The sequence below is a fragment of the Pezoporus occidentalis genome, unplaced genomic scaffold, assembly GCF_034315485.1.
Source record: "Pezoporus occidentalis ecotype Australia unplaced genomic scaffold, CSIRO_AGI_Poc_V1 ctg179, whole genome shotgun sequence".
NCBI lineage: Eukaryota > Metazoa > Chordata > Aves > Psittaciformes > Psittacidae > Pezoporus > Pezoporus occidentalis.
The window spans coordinates 1118443-1140788 of NW_026913629.1; the positions used below are offsets into that span (position 1 = coordinate 1118443).

Here is a 22346-nt window from a genome sequence, read left to right on the forward strand (position 1 = left end):
TGTAGCTAATAAAAAGCTGCTGTCTTGCTGTGAGTGCTAATATTAAGACATAAGCAAGAATCTTCGAGTTCATGTTATGTTAAACGTCACCCAATACCCATCCTCTGCATCCCACACAGACAGACTAGATGCAATAGAAATAGCTGCTTATTTATGTTTCCATAAGGACTAGCAAGGACACAGCCACAGGAGAGTGTTCAAGGCATCTTTGGCAGATCACCCTGGGAGATGTGTTTAGCAGATAATACAACTGGAGAACACTTGAAAACCCACTGTTTGTTTAACCACTGGAGGGTATGTTTGAAAAGATCAAATAAGCCAAGTTTAGGAGTAGCTTGCTCCCCTCATTTAATGGGCTGTAATGTTTTACAGTGCAAAGCCCTGAAGCAATACAGCTAGCTGCAGCATTTGGAGCCATCACCTCTCAAATACTATGAACCATATGAATTTAACAACTCTCACCACCAGTAAAGAGAAAACCAGAACCTTTGTTACTTAAAACTCAGGCCTTCACTACTGAAGCTCAAATACACTGGCTGACAACAGACACAGGTTTGTATCTATTGCCCAAGTCGGCACTGGAGAAGAACTTAACCAAGAGACTTTACAGTTTCAGTTTCTCAGTGGTACCACAGCAGTTTCTATGGCTTGTGCTTAGAAAACACCCTCTTTCAATAAGAATAAGCCCCAAAACCTTCAGAAAGAAACCTCTAGTGCTTGGTCAGGTGAGCCACCTTTGATATAGTCACTGGCAGCAGGAAGCAGCCTAACAGAAGCCTGTCTGCCATCAATGTTCCTGGAGGGTTTTAAAACAAAGGGCTACCTAGCAATCCACATGGGCCCCTGCACTTTCCATAGCGGATACACAAAGACTTCTTTAGCATTACTGCTACAAAAGTCATCATTTACAAATTAAACATCAAATTCTGATCTTGACAGGGTTTGTTTTCTTCTTTCCTTATGCTCACGTAAGAAGGAATGCATTTTATTTACAGGAAAATTAAAACACAGGAATTTCTTAATTTCTTCAACCACCTCTTAGGATCTCCACAACCAAGTGATCAGTCTTCTAGACCCATATTTCTATGATCCTCTTGACTTTGTTAGAATTGCTGTCCAAATTAATCTGAGTCACTGCCTTGGGCAATCCTGCGCCCTAATCTGTTCATTACTGGATGTGCAGTGGAGGCAACAGCCATCCATGGCATTGCAAGGCTTCATGAACAGCAAATAAAAGTCACAAGCAGCACTAGTTTTTGAGTTACTCAGTTGATGGTATTAGCAACCAGAAAACCGCAAATGTTACAAGAATTTGCCTGTCAAGAAGGAACACATGTAAGATGTGGTTGCATCTGTAGTATGACCCTCATGTTGCCTTTCTTATATGCTGCACCCATTGCTATGGATCTTGAAACATCTGTGCCTTTCCAGTGACTGATTATCCAGAGACACGCAACAGTGCTCAGTATCTATAAGAAGCCAGGGACTGAACCCTGAGTTTATTACAGAAAAGAGCTGGAGTAAGCTGCTTGCCAGAAATCCAAACTCTAGCCAACAAGTCCCTCCAGGCTCACTTGGAAAGGTCTTGTAACCTCATTGCCGTATGCCTGCTGGGCTCAAAATGAAATGCAAACTCACATGTTACTTGTGGATTTGGATGCACTATCCAAGGAGGAGACAAATCGGGAGCCCAAGCAAGAAGCATGTGTTATGAGTCCAGAATAAACTTTATCATTCTTTAATGAACTTCATGATAGCAGATTTTCACAGCGCCATTCCTTAATGGCCTTGCCGCTTTGGTGGTTGAGGGACCTAGTACAATCCATTTAAATGAATGAGGTTTCACTCTCTTACACATTTAATGAAGTCTTTCATTAAATGTTGTTTGAAATCTAGTTCATGGTACAAAGAATCATAGCTGCTTTCTTCAGGAAGTTCAGCAGCTTTTGCTCAGCCTTCACCTCTTTAGGAACTGTAGAGTTGCTAAAGACCCATCCAACAATTGTTCTTTACACCACAGTTACAATCAGGGATCTTGCAATGCTACACTTGCTTAGGAACTGATTAAATGTTTCCTACTCTTCATAATCACATGTATGTAGTCATTAGAATGAGTCTATACCTACACCTCTTGCCCAGCCTTTTAAAAACATGAGTTAGCTCTTAATGACCGCCAATTCTGGTGGTTTTAAGAGAGCTCATTTGTGCTGATGCTATTTCCAGCTGCATACATAACATACACCTACTAACTGCTGTAGCCAGTAATCAAAGTTTACCAATCTCATTAGTTCAGTACAGTACAAATCCCATCAACTATAAACAGCATATTCCTTTCCCAGCCAAATATTTTCCTTTGCAGATGCAACACACCACTTTCAGTATTTAAGATGTTGGGGCTCAGAGGTTCAGCACCAATTGGGACCAGCTTTCACATGAATTCAGTGGTAACAAGCCTCAGGTTACTCAAATGCTGAAACTTGACCTCTCGGGCACACTGACACATACGCATGCAGGCACCCCCATCCATAAACACATAAACGTTGTGTGTCAGTCTCCTGGATGCATTAATAGTTAATAGCATACTTGGTCAGAGTACTTGTAGCACTCCCGCATGGCATTCCTTCTCCTGAGAGCAGAACTTCATTCTACTGTCTTCCACAAACTCCATTCCCTCCCCTGGGAGCCTGCTACCTTCAGAACTCCTTCCATTTAAAGTTTTGCATCTGACTATTCCTGCCTCTGTGACTGTCCTTGACTGAATCTCACCTTATGGCTTTCTGCCCAACTGTACAATTTAATCAAGGCTTGACTGCATTTTAATCCCAGTCTACCATGTATTCCCAGTACTGCTCAGCCTCTAACACACACAAATTGATTACAGGGCTCTCTCATTCCTTAGACTAACTCCAACATGAAATAGCAAGCTCTGCTGGACCGAGAACAGCCCGGGTACTACTCCATTTGAGACCTCCACCCAAACTGACACAGTCTGAACCCTAACTACAGCACGGGATTTCTTCTGAGCGAAATGTGTATTTCCAAGTTGCTCCATCTAATTCACCTTCCTGTAGCTTCCCAAATGAAGCTGTATGGACTTTGCTGCCTTTATCCTGCTAAATAGCTCAGAGAGATGTTGGAATGACATGCACTGAACATAGAATCACAGACTGGTTTGGGTTGGAAAGGACCTTAAGCTCATCCAGTTCTAACCCCCTGCCATGGGCAGGGACACCTCATGCTAGACCATGTCACCCAAGGCTCTGTCCAACCTTGTCTTGAATGCTGCCAGAGATGGGGCATTTACCACTTGGGCAGCCTGTTGCTTTTGTCTAGCACTTTTCTGTGTTTAACTGAAATTCAGCTCCACTAGAAATTATTACTTGGAGTAACACTTCTGGTTCCCCTTTTCATAACAAAGAATTGAGTAAGAATAAGGTCTAGGAGTCAGCAACATGGGAATCTGATGCCTACCTCTTGCTTTCACCTTGAAGTCTTCTATAAAACATGAAACCAGTCTCAACATTTCTCTGGCAAATCAACCTCAGCTCCTACTCCTGGGCTTGCAATTCCACTTCTATTCCAGTTCCTTACATTCCCATTTCCACAAGGCAAAGCACCCTAGAATAGTTGTAACAGTTGTACTGGGGATTTAGATCCCCAGTAAATCTCTTCTGCCTGAAGAGAGGTTTTATGTGGATGAGACTTGGCCTGCTTAGGTATTGCAGCTGCCTGAACTCCTTTTTGTTGATGTTTTAGAGCAGCTCACAACTGGAACCAGTTGTCACAGAAAACACAAATGTTACTGTACCCATTGCATTAATTCATTTAATGAAAAACCTACAAAAAACAGAAACAAAGATCTCCATCTGCCTCACCCCCTAAGCTTGGCTCCAGTTCAGCTTCCTACCAACTGCACTGCTCTCTGTACACCATGGCCTTCTTCAGCTTTTCCCCTTCGTCTTGCAACACCTTATATGTTTCTTACCTCTTACACATGCAAACAGTTTGCAATGTCAACAGCTTTGTTTAAAGTTATTAGAAAACCTTTTGCAGAAAGAGTGCCTTGGCCTGCCTGTGAAGAGCTGGCAATGAAGTCTCCTGTCTTGAGGAATATCCTTTACTCTCATGTCTTTAAACCTCAGCAGTACAAGATACTCTTCCATCACCACACAAAGTGACAACTCATCATTAGAACAGCTCTGCACAGGAATCTTAGAACTTGTGTGGTGCAAAGTATGCTCTTGTCTCTCCTCCAGTATGCGACAAGACGGAAACAAGAGGTAGCAGCAGGACTCTGAACCCAGAGTCACACTTAGAGGTGAAGGTTATATCTAGGGATGAAAAGCAGGAATGTTGCCCTCATCTCTCCCTTATCCTCACTAACATTCATAGCTGCACAAGTCTGTACTACCACTAGGGCCAGATATCCAAGATAATTGAAAGTAAATGAATTAATGCACTCAGAAGAGCTGGCACTCTGCAGACCAGGCATTACTGGCCCACTTGAGTATTCTCCTGGAAAAAAAAGTCAGTAAGCTCTTCCTCAAGGAAACATCCCATTCAACCCTGTTTGACAGCAAGATTAAGTTAAACACATTTCACAACTAAGCCCTTGAAAAGGAACGGGGAGGGAGCTGCAATCCTGTGTTATGCTCAAAAATTAACACAAAATGGCTTGTGAAATGCAATTTAAAATTGCAAATTCAGTAAAAGATACTCCACTGCCACCCCTTCCAACTGAAGGCATTCCCTATTAAAGGAATAAGTCTTATTTCCTATTCCTGATTAAAATAAGCCCAAGTTATCGCAGCAGCAAGGAAGCTCAGCAACAGCTTCAGGGGGTGGCTTCAATTCTTCTTCCGTTGTTATCTATAATTCACTTGAAAGGCACCAATACAGACAGTGGACACCAGTGAGGAACTACTCCTCTCATTTAGCTCTTTAATATGCGATGGCAGAGTGGCATACATCCAATACCTGCTGCCTTTGGTTATAAACACAACCCCACCTTTCCTCCACCATACCTGACAGGAACGCCTGTAGAAAAGAGGAATAGTGGAGTTTTCAGGACAACATTGCTCATGAGTTTGGTACAAACAACATTTGCAGGATTGATGGCATAATGTGTCACAACCCCTTTTTTCCAGAAGGGGACACTACTTTCCAGCCTACTCTGCATTAGTCCAAAGTCCTTATCCTGGATGGAAGTGATGGCTTAGCAAAGTCCTCCAACCTTTTGGCTATTTTCACACGACTTTCAATTGCAGCAGCAATCTGGTCTGTTTATGCAAAATAGCTTCCTCAGGGTCATCCCTCCTCTATTCTTAATGTACCAGTGACACCAGCTTACCCCATAAAGGTTAAGAAGGCAGGTGGCAAAAACTAGAAGCCATCAGAAGGCATCTCCAGATTGGGATACTGGAAAACAAAGGATCCAATCCTCTCACACAGCCAAACCACCTCCGAAATTAGCAAATACACTACACAGGGTATCTCCCCAGGTTCTGAACACCCACCCTCATTATCTGAGCATTATACACTTCTTAGACCTCTCCAGAAGGGCAGGAGCACTCGAGTAAGGAACACCTCTGTGGGCAGGTTTTCAGGCAACCATGCCGCAGGCTGGGCCTTACCAGAAAGAAACAGTTAAAACCAAGAAACTGCCACATCCATCTCATCCATTCTCTGCCCTCTGAGCTGACCATTGTCTGCCTCAGGATTAGAGTTTAGCATAGACTAGTGACAGTCACGCCAGCTCCCCACAGGAAAAGCAGAACTACTTCTATGTCAGAAGCATTTCTAAACCTGATGAAAGCGAGATCTCTATTTCTTAGGCAATTCTTTTGTTGCAAGATTTCACTACAGTGTCTGAAGTTTGGCGAGAATAAATATATCAAAAAAATAAAAAGCATCAAAGAAAACTGAAACCAACAAAAGGGGAGACAACCAGCGCACAGAAGTCAGCTGCCTTTTGAAAGCAGATTTAGAAGTTCCCAATGTAGATTTATTATCCTGTAACAGGATAATAATAATAGAGGCTGTAATAATGTGATTCCTACATATAGAAAAAACGGCTCCTTTCTAATGGTCTCAAGAAAACACAAAGTTCATCATTGTGAGGATGAATGGGAAATAAGTGATAACTTCAGGGGAAGACAGAAGTGCTCAACGGAACATGCACATGAGAAAGCAGCAGGTTAAAAGCACAGGGTTCAAGGAGGCACTAAGGATTACGACAGGAAGACACCATTAAAAGGTTGTATGGGCTCTTCAGAACCCACACACCTCTCAAGTTCTGATCCCAAGTAATGCAAGAGCTGACCTGGGTACAACAGTTTCAGTTTCTACTTAATCAGTCACCAGAGATGTGTTTAAAAGTGTTTACACAAATCTAATCAAAAATACTTTTTAAAGGCTCTCAGGTCCACCACCACCAAATCTTTCGTCAAGAAGAGATAAGCAGTGCCCAAGGTTTCCATGCTTCCCTTCTCCCAGCAGGGAGTCCTAACCTGCTAAAAAAACACTAGGACCACAGATGAATAAGAATTGGCAGCATTTGCCTTTCAGTAGCCAACTGCTGAAGTCAAAGGTCTCCCTTTTCCACCCTGCTCAAACTCACTTTGCAGGCTCACAGCAGAGCTAGGAAAGCGCACTCTGCCCCCTTGGCTGACCTCCTTACCAGCAGCATCCTGGAAATTCTACTCATCTACTCCTGTGATCAACACATTATAACTCCCTAATGAAAGCAATTTCTTCCTGTGGACCTTTCCTAGTCATTTCTCTGCTTTGCGAGTGCTCCAAGATTACTACCCTTTACGTTCTTTACAGGGTCACAAGTACTAAAAGCAGGATTCAATGAAGCCAGCATTGCCAATGGCAGCTCCAAACATGACTGGCAATGTTTTTGACAACAGCTGCCTATGAGGTAGCCTAGCTCATCAGCACTTATTTTCTCTGTCACTGAAGCAGATAAAAAGAAGCTCAAGAGACTCCCAGCTTCAAGGCAGAATCAAGCCATGCCATCTCTAACAGGCAGTGAAGACCCTGCCCAATTTCACAGACCATCTATCATAGTAATTCACCATTTTTGGTCTTTCCAGCAATTTCAGGATCATAATTACTATTCTGCTTCTATCACACACTAAAGCCAGTCGCACGGAAGATGAAGGTGAAACCCCATTAGGAAGCAGCAACACCGGCAGAGACATGGAAGAGTCTTGCCCTTGGCATCTGTTCTGTGTAAGGCAGGACCTGCTTTATGACAGCAGCAGGAGCTCAGAAGCTCAAGTCAACTACTCAGGACTTCCTTCTCAACTCTAACCTTCGCTGCTGCACTCCACCACTTCCCAGAAAACTTCCCATCAGTTAGTTACACCAGCACATATGGAGAGGCAGAAGTCACTAAAGAAGCCCCACATGCTTCTCTCTTCTGACAGCAATGGGAAGAATCCTGCCAGCATGGAGAGAATGATCCAGGCAGAGCAGACACACCAGTCCTGTGTTAGCCCTACCCAGGGCAAGGTTATGTTCACTCCTGATTAGAGATAAAGCAAATGAATAGGAAAGACAAACTATAAATAGGTGGGTCTGTCACTTGTGAATTAAGAAATACATAGCTAAGAGAAACAGAAAGCATTCAAGGTATTTGGGAAAGTAAACGAATAGCTCATCAAAATGAAAAAGATTCACTACATACCACAGTAATTTGATGGGAGCTAAAAACCTGGGGATAATGTAACAGTGCAACACACAGCTTTTCTAATTGTGTTGAGATGACATCTGCAGATACTTAACACTCCTCTTACTTTGACATTAGGTGCTGAATAAAATTCTCCCTGTTCAGATTAAAAATGTCCAAAAAATGAAACTACTCCGATGCTGGAATGCAGAGTCAAAGTCTTTGGAGATCTGACAGGGATTTTTGTTTTGGACCTCATATCGAAAGGGAAGATGAACATTTAGGAACTGTTCAAGTAGTCACCCAGCACTGATGCCAGAAAGCGCTCTCAGCAGGCTGCACATGCTTCCAACAGTGACCACACACTCCAGGAACTCCTCAGAAAATGTGATCAAGGGTGACACACATGTTATGCCTGAAGCCAGAGGCTGCTGAACGGTCAGTGTGCTGATGGGAGTGGAAAGGAATTGGGTGACACGTCATAGAGTAGTTTGGGAAACTTCTGGTGGACCTTCAGCCTCACATTGAAGAGGCCGCCAGAAACAAAGCAGGACGAAGTAGAGCATATAGAGGAGCAGGAGGTGTACGCTATGGAAGAAAATATCAGGGCAGATACTGATATTATGTTTCTGCACCTGTTACTATAGGTGCAGAAACATAATTCCTGAGAAAGCCACTTGCACCCACCAGCAGTTCCATCAAGGGTGATAATATATTTTGACACTCTTACATGAGGTATTTTTGAAGGCAAGTTTACTGAGTTAGTTACCACATTTTGCTACCAACTTACTAATTGCTTTAGTAACTAGAGTTACTAGGAAACTTAGGTTTGCCTTTAATAGTCTATAACACGTATTCACATAATGCACTTACCATATCTAATAAACATTAAACTTCAGAATGAGAAGATATTTTTAGATCCTTTGTGGAACCAAACACCAAATTTCAGTTTCAAAGATCTCAAAATTACACCAAAGCCACATTTCACTAAAGGAATTGCTGAGCCAGTCTCTAGTAGAGAACTACATACATGCAAGGATCTGTGCTAGATCCAAACTTGAAAGGAGGGTACCTCAGCCTGCCATGCACCTGCAGCGTAGAACTGCCTTGCTAACCAGAGAGCACCAAGACAACCATGTCTGGGAGAACATCACTGCTCAAATGGAAGCTCTTGCTTTGACTACAACAGGAGTTGGGACTCTGAAGTGTGAAAACATCATTGTACTAGGACTTAGCAGCAACAGGAACAGATAGTGCAATGCCTTTTTTGACTCCCACTGCCTTCTCTTACATGTTCTCGGTCTCTAAGGGCAAGACGAGAAATGCTCAGTGGCAGTAAAGAGCTCTGAACTTGCTGTCTGTGACACACAGACTTAACACCCCTGCTTCCAAGCAGCGGCTACAAGGAAGAGGGAAAAACAAGAAGGAACTGAAGTACTTGACAAAAGGAAAAACACACGAGCTCAACTCCTGAAGAGAGCTACAGTGATACCATGGGAAATGATACTGCATAATCTACACAGCGTATTTTCACACAGTTTGGAAGTTCTACGGTTAACAGTTCACAGGGGAGCAAACCAAGACCTGAAGAAGCGAGGTCCCATCAACACCGCTTTGAATCCCCTCTAGAGCACTCTGATGGGCTTACGGACTTTCAGGTCTCTAACTTTGGATAAAGCCATGAGAATGAACAGCAATTTTGTATCACAATTGCATTTGCTAGTTTAAGATTTTCCTGGCAGTGCAGTTCTGCATCTCTCCTCCTGAGAGCAAGAAACTTTGTGAAGCAGTAGTAAAACAGGAGAAAGTTTTTGCACTCTATCATACCAAGAATGAAGTCTTCATTTGCTTATGCTACTCTGAAAATTGTAAACACATGGGAATCCAAGAGGTTTGAAAAGTCTCAAGATGACAAGATACAAAAAAATAGTTATTAAAAGTAGATGAAAATTTTCCAAGAACTGAAGTGAGGAGGCGAGGGAAAAAAAGGAAGTTCTCAAAATAAACTATTAAGCTTGGAATCACCATGGCATCACTTTAGAGGTGCCGAGGTTACTCTTGGAGCTGCTTCTTGCCCAAAAAGCTAAGCTGTCTGCCATCAATCTGCCTCTGGGGTAAATAGGATCCTGGCTACTATCCCAAATTCAAGCAGTACAAACAAACAAGAAAGAAGTCTATGTTAGATTTCTAAAGTGAAACAAGACCTTGCCTAGCTGGAGAGCTCTAGGGCAATGCTGAGCCCCTGAACTTGCAAGTGACACTTCTCCTCTCCCAAGAGACTGCATTTGCCTTTGAACTTTCAGCCATATAGAAAAAAGGCTGAGTTGAAATGTCAGCATCATCTTGGATTCAAATCAATCAGCTTGATGCATGATTGCAATAGCTAAACCACTTCACCTCTGCACTGCCCTCATCCATATGTTCTTTATATCAGCAGTCAGCAGACTGGGTGGCTCAGTGCATTCATTTCCTGTCCTAGGCTTGGGCTCCACTTTAAACAAAACAAAACCCCCTAAAACTGGAAAATAAAAATTAGCATTTCCTGACAGTTAAATTCACCAGACTTGTTGCATCAAATCTCTTTCTCCATCCAAGAAAGTTGCAATAAACCCTTTGGGAAGCACTGGTACAACTGGCAAGTTTTAGCTATCTGCTCAACCAGCTGGTCACACTTCCACAAAACCAATAAAGGAACTGGATCCCTTTCAAATGCTGACATACCTTTGGGTGAGGGGAAAGCACTGAAGGGAAGAGCAGAGAGCCCCAAGCAGTGCCAACTTAAAGAAACAGATTGGAAGCAGCCATTCCCACCTCAGTAAATTAATAGCCCACTGAGTAGCAAACTCTCCACCCACTTCTCCAGCTGGGCTTCCTCCAGATGATGTTGCTCTTTATCAGCTACAATGCAAGAGTTAAATTCCCAAGATAATTTAAATCTAAACAATGTGCAGCCTTCAGCATTAATGTAGGTGCCTGCCAGCTGGTGACAGTTAAGTGGTTACTTTCTCAAGCTAAACTTATTAGCTAAAGGTCAAGACACTCTGGAATAATGGAACTGCATTCAAAGCTTGCTCTACCAGAGCTCAGTGAGTCACTGTGGAAGGGGAGGTTTCTCATTGAAGGTGTGTTACAGCAAGCCAGTCTCACCAGGAGTATGTCATACTTCGGGGCTACCCATCCAGGGTGGACTGTTTACTTTGCAAAATAAAAGTTGACTTGCCTTAGGGAGCTAACAAGGAAGCCTGTACGTAGTAAACAGCTGCACTGCAGCCTTTGAATGACTCCAAGCTCTTTGACTTGGTTTCCCTGGGTCACCCTCCCAACATCTTCCCTCATGAAATGCTAATAGAAATAAATCTAGAAAGGGCAAAGAAGGCCTCATATAAGGACAGGTAGTAAAAAATAACCCCTTCTCCACATAGGCTACAGTGGACACTGCTCCAGAACAACACAGAAAAGGAGCAGGCATCAACCCTGCTCACTGGGGATTAAAGACAGAATCAACACATAGGATCTCTCAAGCCTCAAGATGCAAAACAAACCCACCATGGATCTGAAGAGACCCTGCAGCCATGCAAAACTGCTCTGTGTGCTTGAGCAATCCATTCTATCTCCTGGCTTAGTCTGTCCTACTCATGGAAATGCAGCCTTGTTATTCCAGAGCTCCCAGGGAATGGAAACTTTGGCCTTCAGTCTCTGGAAACAGGAGCCATTCTGAAGTGAATGGCTCAAGAGCCACTGTAGTTGCCATTCTGCTGACACATGGAGAACAACAGTGACCAGAGAATTCGCAATAGAGCATTTGCAATAGAGCGAAAAGGCAAGTTAAAAATAGCTCACATCCAATCTGCCATCAATCATACCTACCTCACATCAGCTTCAAAAGCACCAGCTGCACATACGAGTGAAATGAAACAGTGAGGAGAAAGCTAACACCAAAAAAAAAAGATGAAAGCATTTTGAGGTTCTACCCTGTTAATTTGCTGTGGCTCCAGAACTGCCCTGGTTTGGTTTTGTTTCAGTTTACTTGTCTGTTTTCTTTCATCTGCTGTTTCCAGGAAGGACCCACACCGATGTAAGCATCTCACCCTCTCAGAGGAACCAGATTTGCAGTAGAAGAGAGCGCAAAAAAGAAAGAGTACAAAAGGCTTTATAACAGATTGCCAAAAAAACCTAAAACACTCTTTTCAGCCCTTTTTACTTACAATTCCAAGTGACATGAACATTAAGAATTAGCATAAGGAGCAAGTAAATCCTCCAGGTTTAAAACTGATGCCTCTGGACAGTTTGAAGTGCTGTGTACAGCACTAGTGTCGACACCACTCCTAGAAATCAAGGGGCACAACCCTTCTGTACTAGAAGGTCATTTTTTCCCTCCTCCTTTCAAGAACATAGGGCTGTTGGTAGCGCCAGATGTTTTAGGGAGGGAAAAAAAAGGTAAGAATAATCTCACATATGAAAGTGAGGGCTGGCTACTGGCTTTCTGCTCACACTCCACATGCCGTATCCAAGGCCAAAAGAACAGTTCCACCTTGAAAACTGACTGCATAAAATTGTCACCTCATTGCACAGAGCCGCCCCTGTGAGATCGCCGCTGACTTTCTCAAACAAGCTTATGGTGTTTTTTTATTTGCCCTGAAATCTGCAGAAATCTGCAGAAACACTGCAGGAGAGAGCTGGATTCTCTCCTTTACACCAGCAGCACCACTAAGCTGTAATTACTCTCACCTGTCAAAACCTACAGGCATGAACAGGCTGCACACACCAGCTCCTCGGGTCCCCAGTCAGATCAGTTGAGCTGCAGCTATTTGGGAAGTAACAGTCCTGCCACAGTCCATCCTTAGCATCCCCTGCAGTAACAGGTAAGAAACCAAGGTGCTCACAGAAGCTTCTCTTCCTCAAGCTCACTTCTTCTAGCAGCAGGCTAAAATGCAAAGCTGTCTTCTGCAGACTGTAACTTAGAGTAGCTTTGCTACTTAAGGCTTTTCTTGAGCTTCTGGGAAGCTATTGTTTTCTCAGCAGCCTGAAGCAAGCTGCTGTCTGCAGCCATCATTCTTTGTGGCTGTAAGGAGACAGCTTCCTAGTTAGAGATTTGCCCTAGTAGCGTGATTAGCACCAAGATATTGCAGCACAAAGGAAACTACCAGAAGCAGCTACAAACGTTGCTGGATAACTCACCCTCTTCACAGTTGCTCCCCGTGAAGCCAGGGCAGCACCTCCACTCCAGCGTGGTCACCGTTCGGTAGGACATTTTATACGTGGGCCTGATGAGAGTCCTGTAACTAACACAAACAAGAAGTCAGCAGGATGCACTTATGTACTCAAGGGTGGTGTTACTAATTCACAGCACATCTGCCTGCCTGCCCCAGAGCACTCAGCCTCCCCTGGCTGCAGAAAAAGGAGACACACAAAGCAACATAGCAATGGTTTACTACAGTATGGATCCGATTCAACAACCCTGATTTTTCTCCTTAAGCCCTCACAGTCTTCTGGCTCTTCCCCATACCTCTCCTGCAAATTATGCTTTGTGGAGGTCCCATTGCTACCAAGTCATTGCAAGTAGTGGAGATGCTGACTCTGGTTTCCCTTACTCTGCCTGCATGTGGATGTGTCTGACCTTGAACAAAGGCTGCCTCATTAGCCTTTCCTCACTCAGCACTAACAGAGGTTCCAAAACATTACTCACAAAAATATAAATCTCTCGTGTGCCTTCCCTTTTCTCACCCCCACCACTCAGATCCAGGGTGTTTTAACACAGCAGCATAACAAACATCATCACAACACAACACTTGCTATACAAAACAGATGTGGACAGGCCAGAGAGGGTCCAGAGAAGAGCCACAAAGATGATCCAAAGACTGGGCAGCCATGTGAGGTCAGGCTGAGAGAACTGGGTTTGTTCAGCCTAGAGAAAAGAAGGTTGAGAGGAGTCCTTATCACCATGTTCCAGTATTTAAAGGGTGGCTACAAAGATGATGGAGACTCCCTTCTTACAAGGAACCACATGGAAAAAGATAACCAGTGATTGGTACAAGTTACCCCAGGGGAGATTCCAATTGGGCACAAGAGGAAAATTTTTCACAATGAGAAACAATCAGCCACTGGAATAATCTCCCCAGGGAAGTGGTGGATTCCCTGATGTTGGATACTGTTAAGATCCAGCTGGACAGGGTTCTGGGACATCTAGTCTGGGTCATGCTCTAACAAAAAAGGTTGGACCAGATGATGCCTGAGGTCCCTCCCAACCTGGTATTCTGTGATTCTATTAAGACTACATCAGTGATCACCATGGAGCCTTTTTCCCAGCTAGCTGACCCATGCCTCAGGTTTCCCCATAGGAAACAGGGTTACACTCTTCCTCACCACAGCTGTGGTTCTGCAGGACGTATTGGTTGTCTTCATGTCCAGCACACTGAATCCCAAAGTCCCAGTTAAAGCACAAGTACTGCCATGCCCCACTGGAAACTAAAAGGCTACCTGCAGACACAGGCAGAGCTGTGGAAAGCATCAGTGATTCTGAAGTCAAGATAAACCAGACAGTTGCATAAATGCCAGCTTTGCTTTTCAACCAGCAGCCCTTCAAAGCTGGCAGATCAGAGTTTTCCCAGTATGTGGCCAGACAAGTCACTGCTGCTATTCATGAAGCTAAAAGCAAACACAGAAGTCATACTCTACAAGCTCCCCTCAAAATTCTTCCCCTTGTTTAACAGCCAAAGGAATTTGGCACACACAGGGAGAGGCTGAAGCTTTGGGATTACAGTGTTGCAGGCTGCAGCTTTATGCTTTTTTCTCAAGGCCAGGCAGACACAAGCCCCAGCACTGGGGTCTTCTCAGGGGAAGAGCCTCCTCCTGCAGTGTGAAGACCCAGCAGAAGACAAAGCACAGCCTCTGCCTGCTCTGCCTGCAGCACTGCCCCAGGCTCAGATGCACAAGGCCAAAAGGGAGCTAGAAATTGCAGGAATCTCATCCAAAGCCCCTCCTCCAAGGGGCAGCAGGTACAGGTGTACATCTAGGAGAGCACTGCAGCGACATGGGTTCAAATACTCTTAAGAGCAGTAACCAAGGCTTGCCAGGAGGGGCTGCCCATGTATGTCTTGGAAAGAAGGCAGCAGCTCAGTCTTTGGGAAATTAATTTCTCAATAAACCGTTGCCGATTGTTTCTTATGCCAGCTGCCAAACACAGAAGCCAACTTCTCCTATAGCCAACAGGCAAGAGGGCTGCACAAGCTTCCTCCTGAGCATGGGGCTGCCTGCATTTGGAATGGCATTGGCCAGTGATGGGAGAGCAACGCTGTCTCCTGAGAACATCACGTCCTTGCCCTCCGAGCAGCCAAAAAGCACACCAGTGACAGCTAACACTGACAACTGCAATCCAGGCACTCATCTAATACGCACTGGGCAGAGCCAGCTTGTCCCACTTAGTGTTTTGCACTTCTGCACCCAATGGTATTCAGGAGTTTGCAGTCATGAGTGAGCTTGAGGACTCAGCACCACGTTGATGTAGGCAGAGCTTCAGTGCTTTTTCAGAGAGACCCAAGGCATGAAGACTTCCAGTATCTTGCTGAGGGTCTCCCAGAAGAGCTCTGGCAAAGCTCAGGAACCAAACCCGAGTCTCCCAACTCCCAGTCCTGGCATTGGACTCAAGACATCTTTCCACACACAAGCCCTGAACCATCAGTCAGAAGTTCATGACTTCGTCACTAACACCACAGCTGGACTTGACCTCAAGATGAAAGTCTCCAACCCAGTTACCAGTGGCCGGAGCCAGCTAGTCTCCAACTACACCGTGATTTTAAAACCATGTTTCTGCCAACACCAAGATGTTAAAACTCTCTCAAACTTCATTATGAAGTGTGGAGAGTGGCTTGAGCCAGACTGGAATCTTGGCAGCAGTTCTGTGTCGGGGAAGTAGCTATAGTTTAATCCTCAAACGAGCGAGGACTTCTCAGGGCATGACAAACATGGGGCTCAGCTGTCACAGCCTACCACCCACCCTGAATTTCCTGGAAGAGTCCCGACATTTGCAGCTCTGTTCAGCATCGTGCACTCACACATGTGAAGTGGTCCCAGCTTGCTCAAATCTGCTGTGATGTTGCTCTGGTCTCCATAGCACTGCTTTCTGCCACCCATGTGAGATGCACCAAGGTCTGTTGTTACATGTATCATCACAACATGCAGCTTCCCAACTGCTATTCCAGGAGGGAAGCAAAGAAAACTCCTTTAACGAAGCATCGCCACTGCCTGATACCAGAAGTGTTGCAATTGGAAGAAAGGGGAAAAAAAAAAACATGGGAAAAGGAGAGAAAAAGAGCATACCTGTTACAGATCAGAAGCCTTGGAATTAGTGTGTGTGGAAAACACGACAGGCAGAAAAAAGGTTTGGCGGTGGAATAGGGAAGCTTCTCCCTTGGATGCTATCCAAGCCACAAGCAAATAGCAAAACCACAGTAAGAAAAGAGGTTAGGATGAGCTACAACCTGAACCTTTTTGGCTTCCCAGGCAGCCAAAGGATATGTTTGGCATATACAGTCCCCTGCCAAGCTTCCAAGCACTTCAAAGAAGCAAACTACCAGGACCTGTCACTCTACCACAGGAGACAGGCCTCATTCACCAACATGTGTACTGAGGCTCACAGCAAGGTCCCAGGGAGTGTGGGAAGAACCCAGCAAACTCAGCCAGCACTACTGCTGTCATTGCATCAGAGCAAACCCCTAGCTGCCCCTGGAGGCTGCCTGATGGTGTCAGACAAGCTACAGGAGCTCACCTGCCTGCAGTCCTCATTTGGGAAACAGAGTCTCTTGCTTGTGTCTCTGTGTGACTGCCCAGGAAGGGGTAATGTGGGAGGGAGCATGAGATGACTGATTAACTGTTTTGGGGGTATGAAGCTAAAAATACTGGAGAAGTCAGGACATGGCAGCCAACAAGTCTCACACCTCAGCACACAAGGATACATTCCCCCTGCTCTCAAGGAAGTGTCACTGAACACAACAGCCAGACGTGGCACAAGGAAAGTGTCACATTCTTGGACCAGAGCCTCTCAAATCAGGTCAAAAACAGAGGCGTGATCTGTGCCCTGACCCAAGCAGGACAGCCTGTCACACACAGGAAATACCTTCCCCATTATGGATTTCCCTGCCCTTTGACACTTACAAAGATGATGTGAGAGGGAAGGTGTGAAATTCATTTCCACATCACAAGAGATGGTTTTGTTAGTGTGATTCATTCATTCAGCCACTGCAGTTTGTGCCTGAGGAGACCTGGGCAACTTCTATTCATTTCCATTCAAGTTCCAGGTTGAAAGTTTCAACCTCACTTACTGGTGGGTTTCAGGATAACAAGAGGAATGAACTTGCCTTTTGACTGGCAAAGAATCTGGAAACCAAGGAATCCAAGCTTGCTTTTACCTACTATTCTTATGGCAACAAATCATACATCAATGCAGTGGGTCCAACCCTGTACATCTAACTGGCGTATTGCCTTTCAAACGGGGACAATCATTTTCATTCCAAAAAGTGCTATTTCTGCATTAAAAGAGAGCCTGTTTCAGAGAAGCTATCAAGAACTTGGCTCTGAACATCACCATCCCCACTCTAGACAGACCACCATAACTATCCTCTCAAAGCCCACCAGACACCCATTACACCACATAGCTTCTCTACAGAACAGGCAAGATAACTTCACCTCAAACTAGTGCCACAGCTGACACAGGGACAAAGAGTACCTTGGCCATCATGTTTGCACACACAAGCATGGCAGAGACCATCACTTGTGAATGAGACCTGTGCTCTTTTCTTTCCCACAGCCCCAACTTTTCCAGCACAAAGGCAGCAGTTCCCCAGGGGAGAACATAACCAGGAGTTTCAAACATGCTCCTGCAGACACTGGACAAAACACAAAACCTGCAGCTGCAAATATGTTGGAGGCCACTGTACATCTTCTGCCTTTGCCAAAGGGGAGGAAGAAGTCTCTGTTTAACTCTCAGCATGTCTCGTTTGCACAAGTTAGAGAGTCTAAAACCCAGAAAACACAAACTTACAAAAAGCCCCTCCTCAAGCTGTACACAGGAGCAGTTTACAGTCTCTCACTCCTAAGTCAAAGGACACAGAGACAGATGTTTCTGTGCCACCAGAGTAATCATCAGCTCCTGTCTTCATTAACAATGGGATCTCAGTGCTACTCCAGACCAGCACTGCCCTGCCATAGCAACGAGGAGGAAGAGTGCCCAGACAGCATGTATTACATTGAGAGATCAAAAGGCCCTCACTAGCAGCCTGAGGAGACCCGAGCACAGCCTGCAAAGCAGATGGCCCTCCACCTGTGCCCAGCCAGCAGCACACAGCCACCCACACTGCTCCCAAACCTGAGAACGTGCCTTTGTGCTACAGCTCAAACCCCTTACACACCCAGATCTCCCATGCATCCTGCTCACAAGAGCACAGTTCATCCTACATTTACATCCTTGTGTGCACAGGAGAGTAGGAATCTTTTTCCAAGCATATGACCCTATATCTTAGCGAGAAATAACAGAATTAAACACATAAGAGATGGTGTGTAACAAGACGTCAAACAGCAATCCTAATTCCTAATGCACTGGAATAAGCTCTGGAATTTATTATTCAGTTGACTAGAAAGAAACAGAGGATTTACTGTGGTGTTACTACTTCTGAAATTGAGGAGAAACATCAGCTAAAGGCCAATCTCGTGGGTGACAGATCCCCAAACTTCTCCTACTGACTCTGTAGCAATAGTTTTCAAAAGCAGAAAAGACCAAAATGGATGAGCCTGCTGAATTCCTTCTTTGTTATTCTGTAAACTAGCTTGTAGAACCCCTCTGGGAGAAGAAATGTGTTAAATGAAAACAACAAAGAAAATCCAAAGTTCAAACTCACCAAAAAGCAAGATTAATTCATGCAAGTTCAATTGCCAATGTCATCAAAAGCACATAGCATTTGCGATAAGCCAAACCAGCAGGAATACTGAAAGGGAGAGAACCTGCAGTAACTAGCAGCTGGAAAGGGCATCAGAGCCCAGACTTCCCCACCTTTCAGTGGTGTTTGAAGCTAACGGATGAGTAACTTCATGCTGGGGTTCCAATGGCTCTTGCTGAAGGAACAAGACCAGGTAAGCCCATCCCTGTACAAACCAGCTATGGGTTTCCAGGGGAATCTTCAGATTCTGAAGCCAGAAAGTGCTGCAGAGACAGGATGCCTAAAGTCTAGAAAGTGAGACAGATACGTGACCACTGAGTACAGCAAGAGAGAGCAGGATAAAAACCTCATACAACTTTGCTGGGAACATTCATTTTTCTCGGATGAGACAAGTAGGAGAGGAGACAAATATCACTCTCAAGCAGCATGCTTCCAGAAATGAGAGAGGGATTTTCACAGCAACAACAGTTTGAAGCAGAAAATGTTTGTCTTCTGAAGGCTATAACAGTGCGTGATCTGCCTGGCTGTTCATCAGAGCCACCTACCTCTCAAGACACTGTTTTACTGACCTCAACACTCATGCCCAAATACTGTAAAGAAAATTAGGCTGATTTTGGCCAACTGGGCTATAGCAAGAAGTTGTCTTATTCTCAAAGTCATAAAACACAGTAAGTCAAAAGAAGTGGTGTCCTCATCTTCAAGGTGAGGTGACATAACCTGACTGAAGACACAGAAGTCAGAAAAGCTGCAGCAACTGGAAGCAGGCCTCTCATCCTTGTCTGGCCTATGAGACCAACCCTGCTCAGTGAGCCTCAAGGAGTGCAGCATCCTCAGCATGACAGCATTCTGCATTAGCTGCCTCAGCAAAGGGACTGCTCAGGAGATGGGTTACCATTCAGATGCCTGGGTTTATGGGGAGCTGGGTGCAACCATCCAGGCAGCAGAGCCCCAGAGATTACATCGCTATTGAAACACGAAGACTTTATCACTTCCTTCAGACAGATATATGGCATATGATTTTCTAAGTACACCAGGAGTTTCAGCCAGGCTGCTGGGAAGTTGCCTGTTCACTTCGTAACGTGACAAAGCAAAGGCATATCCTATGGCGTGCAGAAGCTGAAGCCTTCACTACACAAATGGAAAGAGTTCAAGAATAGATCTGCTGAGGGAAAAGTCTCCAGCCAAGACTGCTCCAAAGCAACTCAGCACCCAAGCTAAATAAAGAGTCTGGGGTGGAGGGCAAGAACAGAGCAGCTCATCCCATCCCAGCCAAGATGATGACACTCCTGCAGAAATACAGCTGCCAGCTGCCCAACAGCAAGTGAACAGAGAGCAAGGACATCACTAAAGCTGCTGGGCTGGGGATCTTGTGGATACTCCTCTGTCAAAGGCTTGACCCTGAGCTGCAGTTTGTGCAATAAGGGAAAGAAACCTAACACGAATGAATGGGAGACAGGAAATAGATTAAATCCTTGTCTGGCCACACCGATGTCTCTGTAAGCTGAGTCTCTACCAGAGAGCCCCTCTCAGCTGTCACCACGAGCTGAGAGATGCCTTGGGTTTTGGCTGGCGTCCCTTTAGCTAGTGAGCAGCCCGATAATGGGTGCTGGCAGAGTGAAAGCTTCTTCAGATACCGACTCCCTGCAAACAAGGAGATGAAAACAGTTTGTTTCAAGTGCAGCTGGGAGAAATACTATAAAGCCAAACTAATGCCAATGGCTGACTGACATTTTGCATTGCCTACAGTCATGCATAAGATCTTGTGAATCTGTCTGTGCCCCTCTTCAAGCTCAAGCACCAGAAATCTCACTAAAGAAAAAGACAAGGTGCCCAGATGTTGTTTGTCTTTTTGGCAAAGAAAAGAAGATATATTACCTGAACAACCACAGGGATATAGAGAGCGCAAACATTTTTAGCCACTGCTAAACCTGGAGTAAGTTGATATCACCAGAAACTAAACTTCCAGAAAGCCTGAAGGCAGAGGTACTAGTACGGAGAAGGTAAAGAGGAAACAGAAACAACATTGTTTGATGGGAATGAAGCATTGGCCATGTGAAGCATTCCTGCTACACTGTCATGTAGAGCAGACGGAGTCAGGCAGGCAATCCTTAAGAACCACAGAGAAAATACAGAAGCTCCTCCATATTACAGGAACACAATCAAGAGCTGGTGACCTATAGAAGGGATTCACTGTTTCCCTTTCCATGAAGCCAGCATAAGTCCTCTCTGGCATTTTGCAACGCATTGGCACAGGACACCATCACATCTGATACTAGCACACTGCTGTTCCCTGCTGAAGCTATCTACTGAAGATGTCCCTACTTGGGCTGTCCCCCCAAGACACAAATCCCATGACCAGGACAGCTCCCAGACAAAGAGCTGTATCACCCAAAGCTTTCAGACATGCTAAGATAGAGTTTTGGTTGGTTTTTGTTTTGGAAAAGCAGGTAAAGATCCCTCTCAAACTACCAGGTAGAGGAAGTGGGGGGAGTAGGGAACCTCAGTTTTCTGCTCTGTTCATCTTCTGTAGGAGTCTTCAGAGACCTGCCAAAAGAAGCTGTGCAGCATGGTGGCTGCTGTAAGCTTACAAGCCCCTCCAAAGCCACTTTCTAAGCAGAAAAAGAAAGAAAACAAAGCACAACTTGCAAGGAACTGTACTAGCAAGTGAAGTGCTGAATAAAAGAGGGACTCAACTGCCCTGTGACTTTGGGGACTGTCTGTCTTGTTGCTATCCTTGGGAATTTTCACTTGAAAACAGGAGATTGGATTCATCTGAATTCAGAGAAAAAATTGGCATCTCCTAAAGAGACAATATTAATTTTGGTGAAAGAGGATAAAAAAATACATCAACCTCTGCTTGACTCCGAGGCAACAGAAAGCCAGTTAGTCACATATCCCTAGGTGCTGGCAACATAACATTGATAGGTTAGCATGTAGGCCCAGCACCTCAACCATACAACACGACTCAGGGTTACCAGATGTTGCCCACAGTTGTTCCATGTCGCAGGATCCATCATTTTCAGTGGCTGTATTTCATTCTGTTCTCAGAACTCGGATGCACTGCTGGAAACAAGCAGCCACTTATAAAAGATGTCTGGCATGGGGATAACTTCAAAAACCCACTCAGCTCTCAGGACGTCAGTGGCTTCGACTTCATTGCTACGTGCTCCCTTTTGTAGGGTGGCAGTACAGGAAGTTATCAGGAGCCAGCACGTGTCACTCCTGCTTTACCGTTGTTGATAAACAGATTGCCTCTAGCATTTGTCAGCAGCTTTCTAAAGGTCCTTGAGAAAGAGATGTCCAAGGTCTCTCTCTACTTCATGCAGGAACATCATATGGGGCATGATTAAAGGACAGACAGCATAGTCATTTCTTTAGAAGGGTGCCATTCACTTTGCTTGTGTTTCCTCCCACTTGCAAAAAGAACAGAGCATTAGCATCCTTCCAACTCTTCTGGGAGGTTCCTTGGAATCATCGAATATGACCTTGAAGGTCATCAAGTCCCACTGTTAACCTGGCACTGCCAAATCCACCACTAAACCATGTCCCTAAGCACCACATCTACACATCTGTTACATACCTCCAGGTGAACTGCCTTCCAGAAACACAGCTCCTGTCCACTGAGTTTTCACCAGCTGAGACCTTAATTATCAATAACCCCAGATTCTTTCCATGTTTTCACATAGAAAAGTCTGCTGCCAGTCTGCATTGTCTCCAAACAATTGGACTTGTCAGGCAAA

The 22346-nt window shown here is 44.8% G+C and overlaps 1 protein-coding gene across 9 annotated transcripts in view; it reads right to left on the reverse strand.

Moving 5' to 3' along the window:
- Positions 1-22346, reverse strand: part of COL26A1 (collagen type XXVI alpha 1 chain) — a 171773-nt gene that overhangs the window by 121376 nt on the left and 28051 nt on the right. For 6 of the 9 annotated variants that reach the window (XM_062614936.1, XM_062614929.1, XM_062614933.1 and 3 more), the window contains exon 3: positions 12857-12960. In XM_062614936.1, the coding sequence (XP_062470920.1) occupies positions 12857-12960 (104 nt within the window). The remainder of the gene's footprint in view (positions 1-12856; positions 12961-22346) is intronic. The other 3 variants (XM_062614937.1, XM_062614935.1, XM_062614930.1) reach the window with 1 other exon arrangement.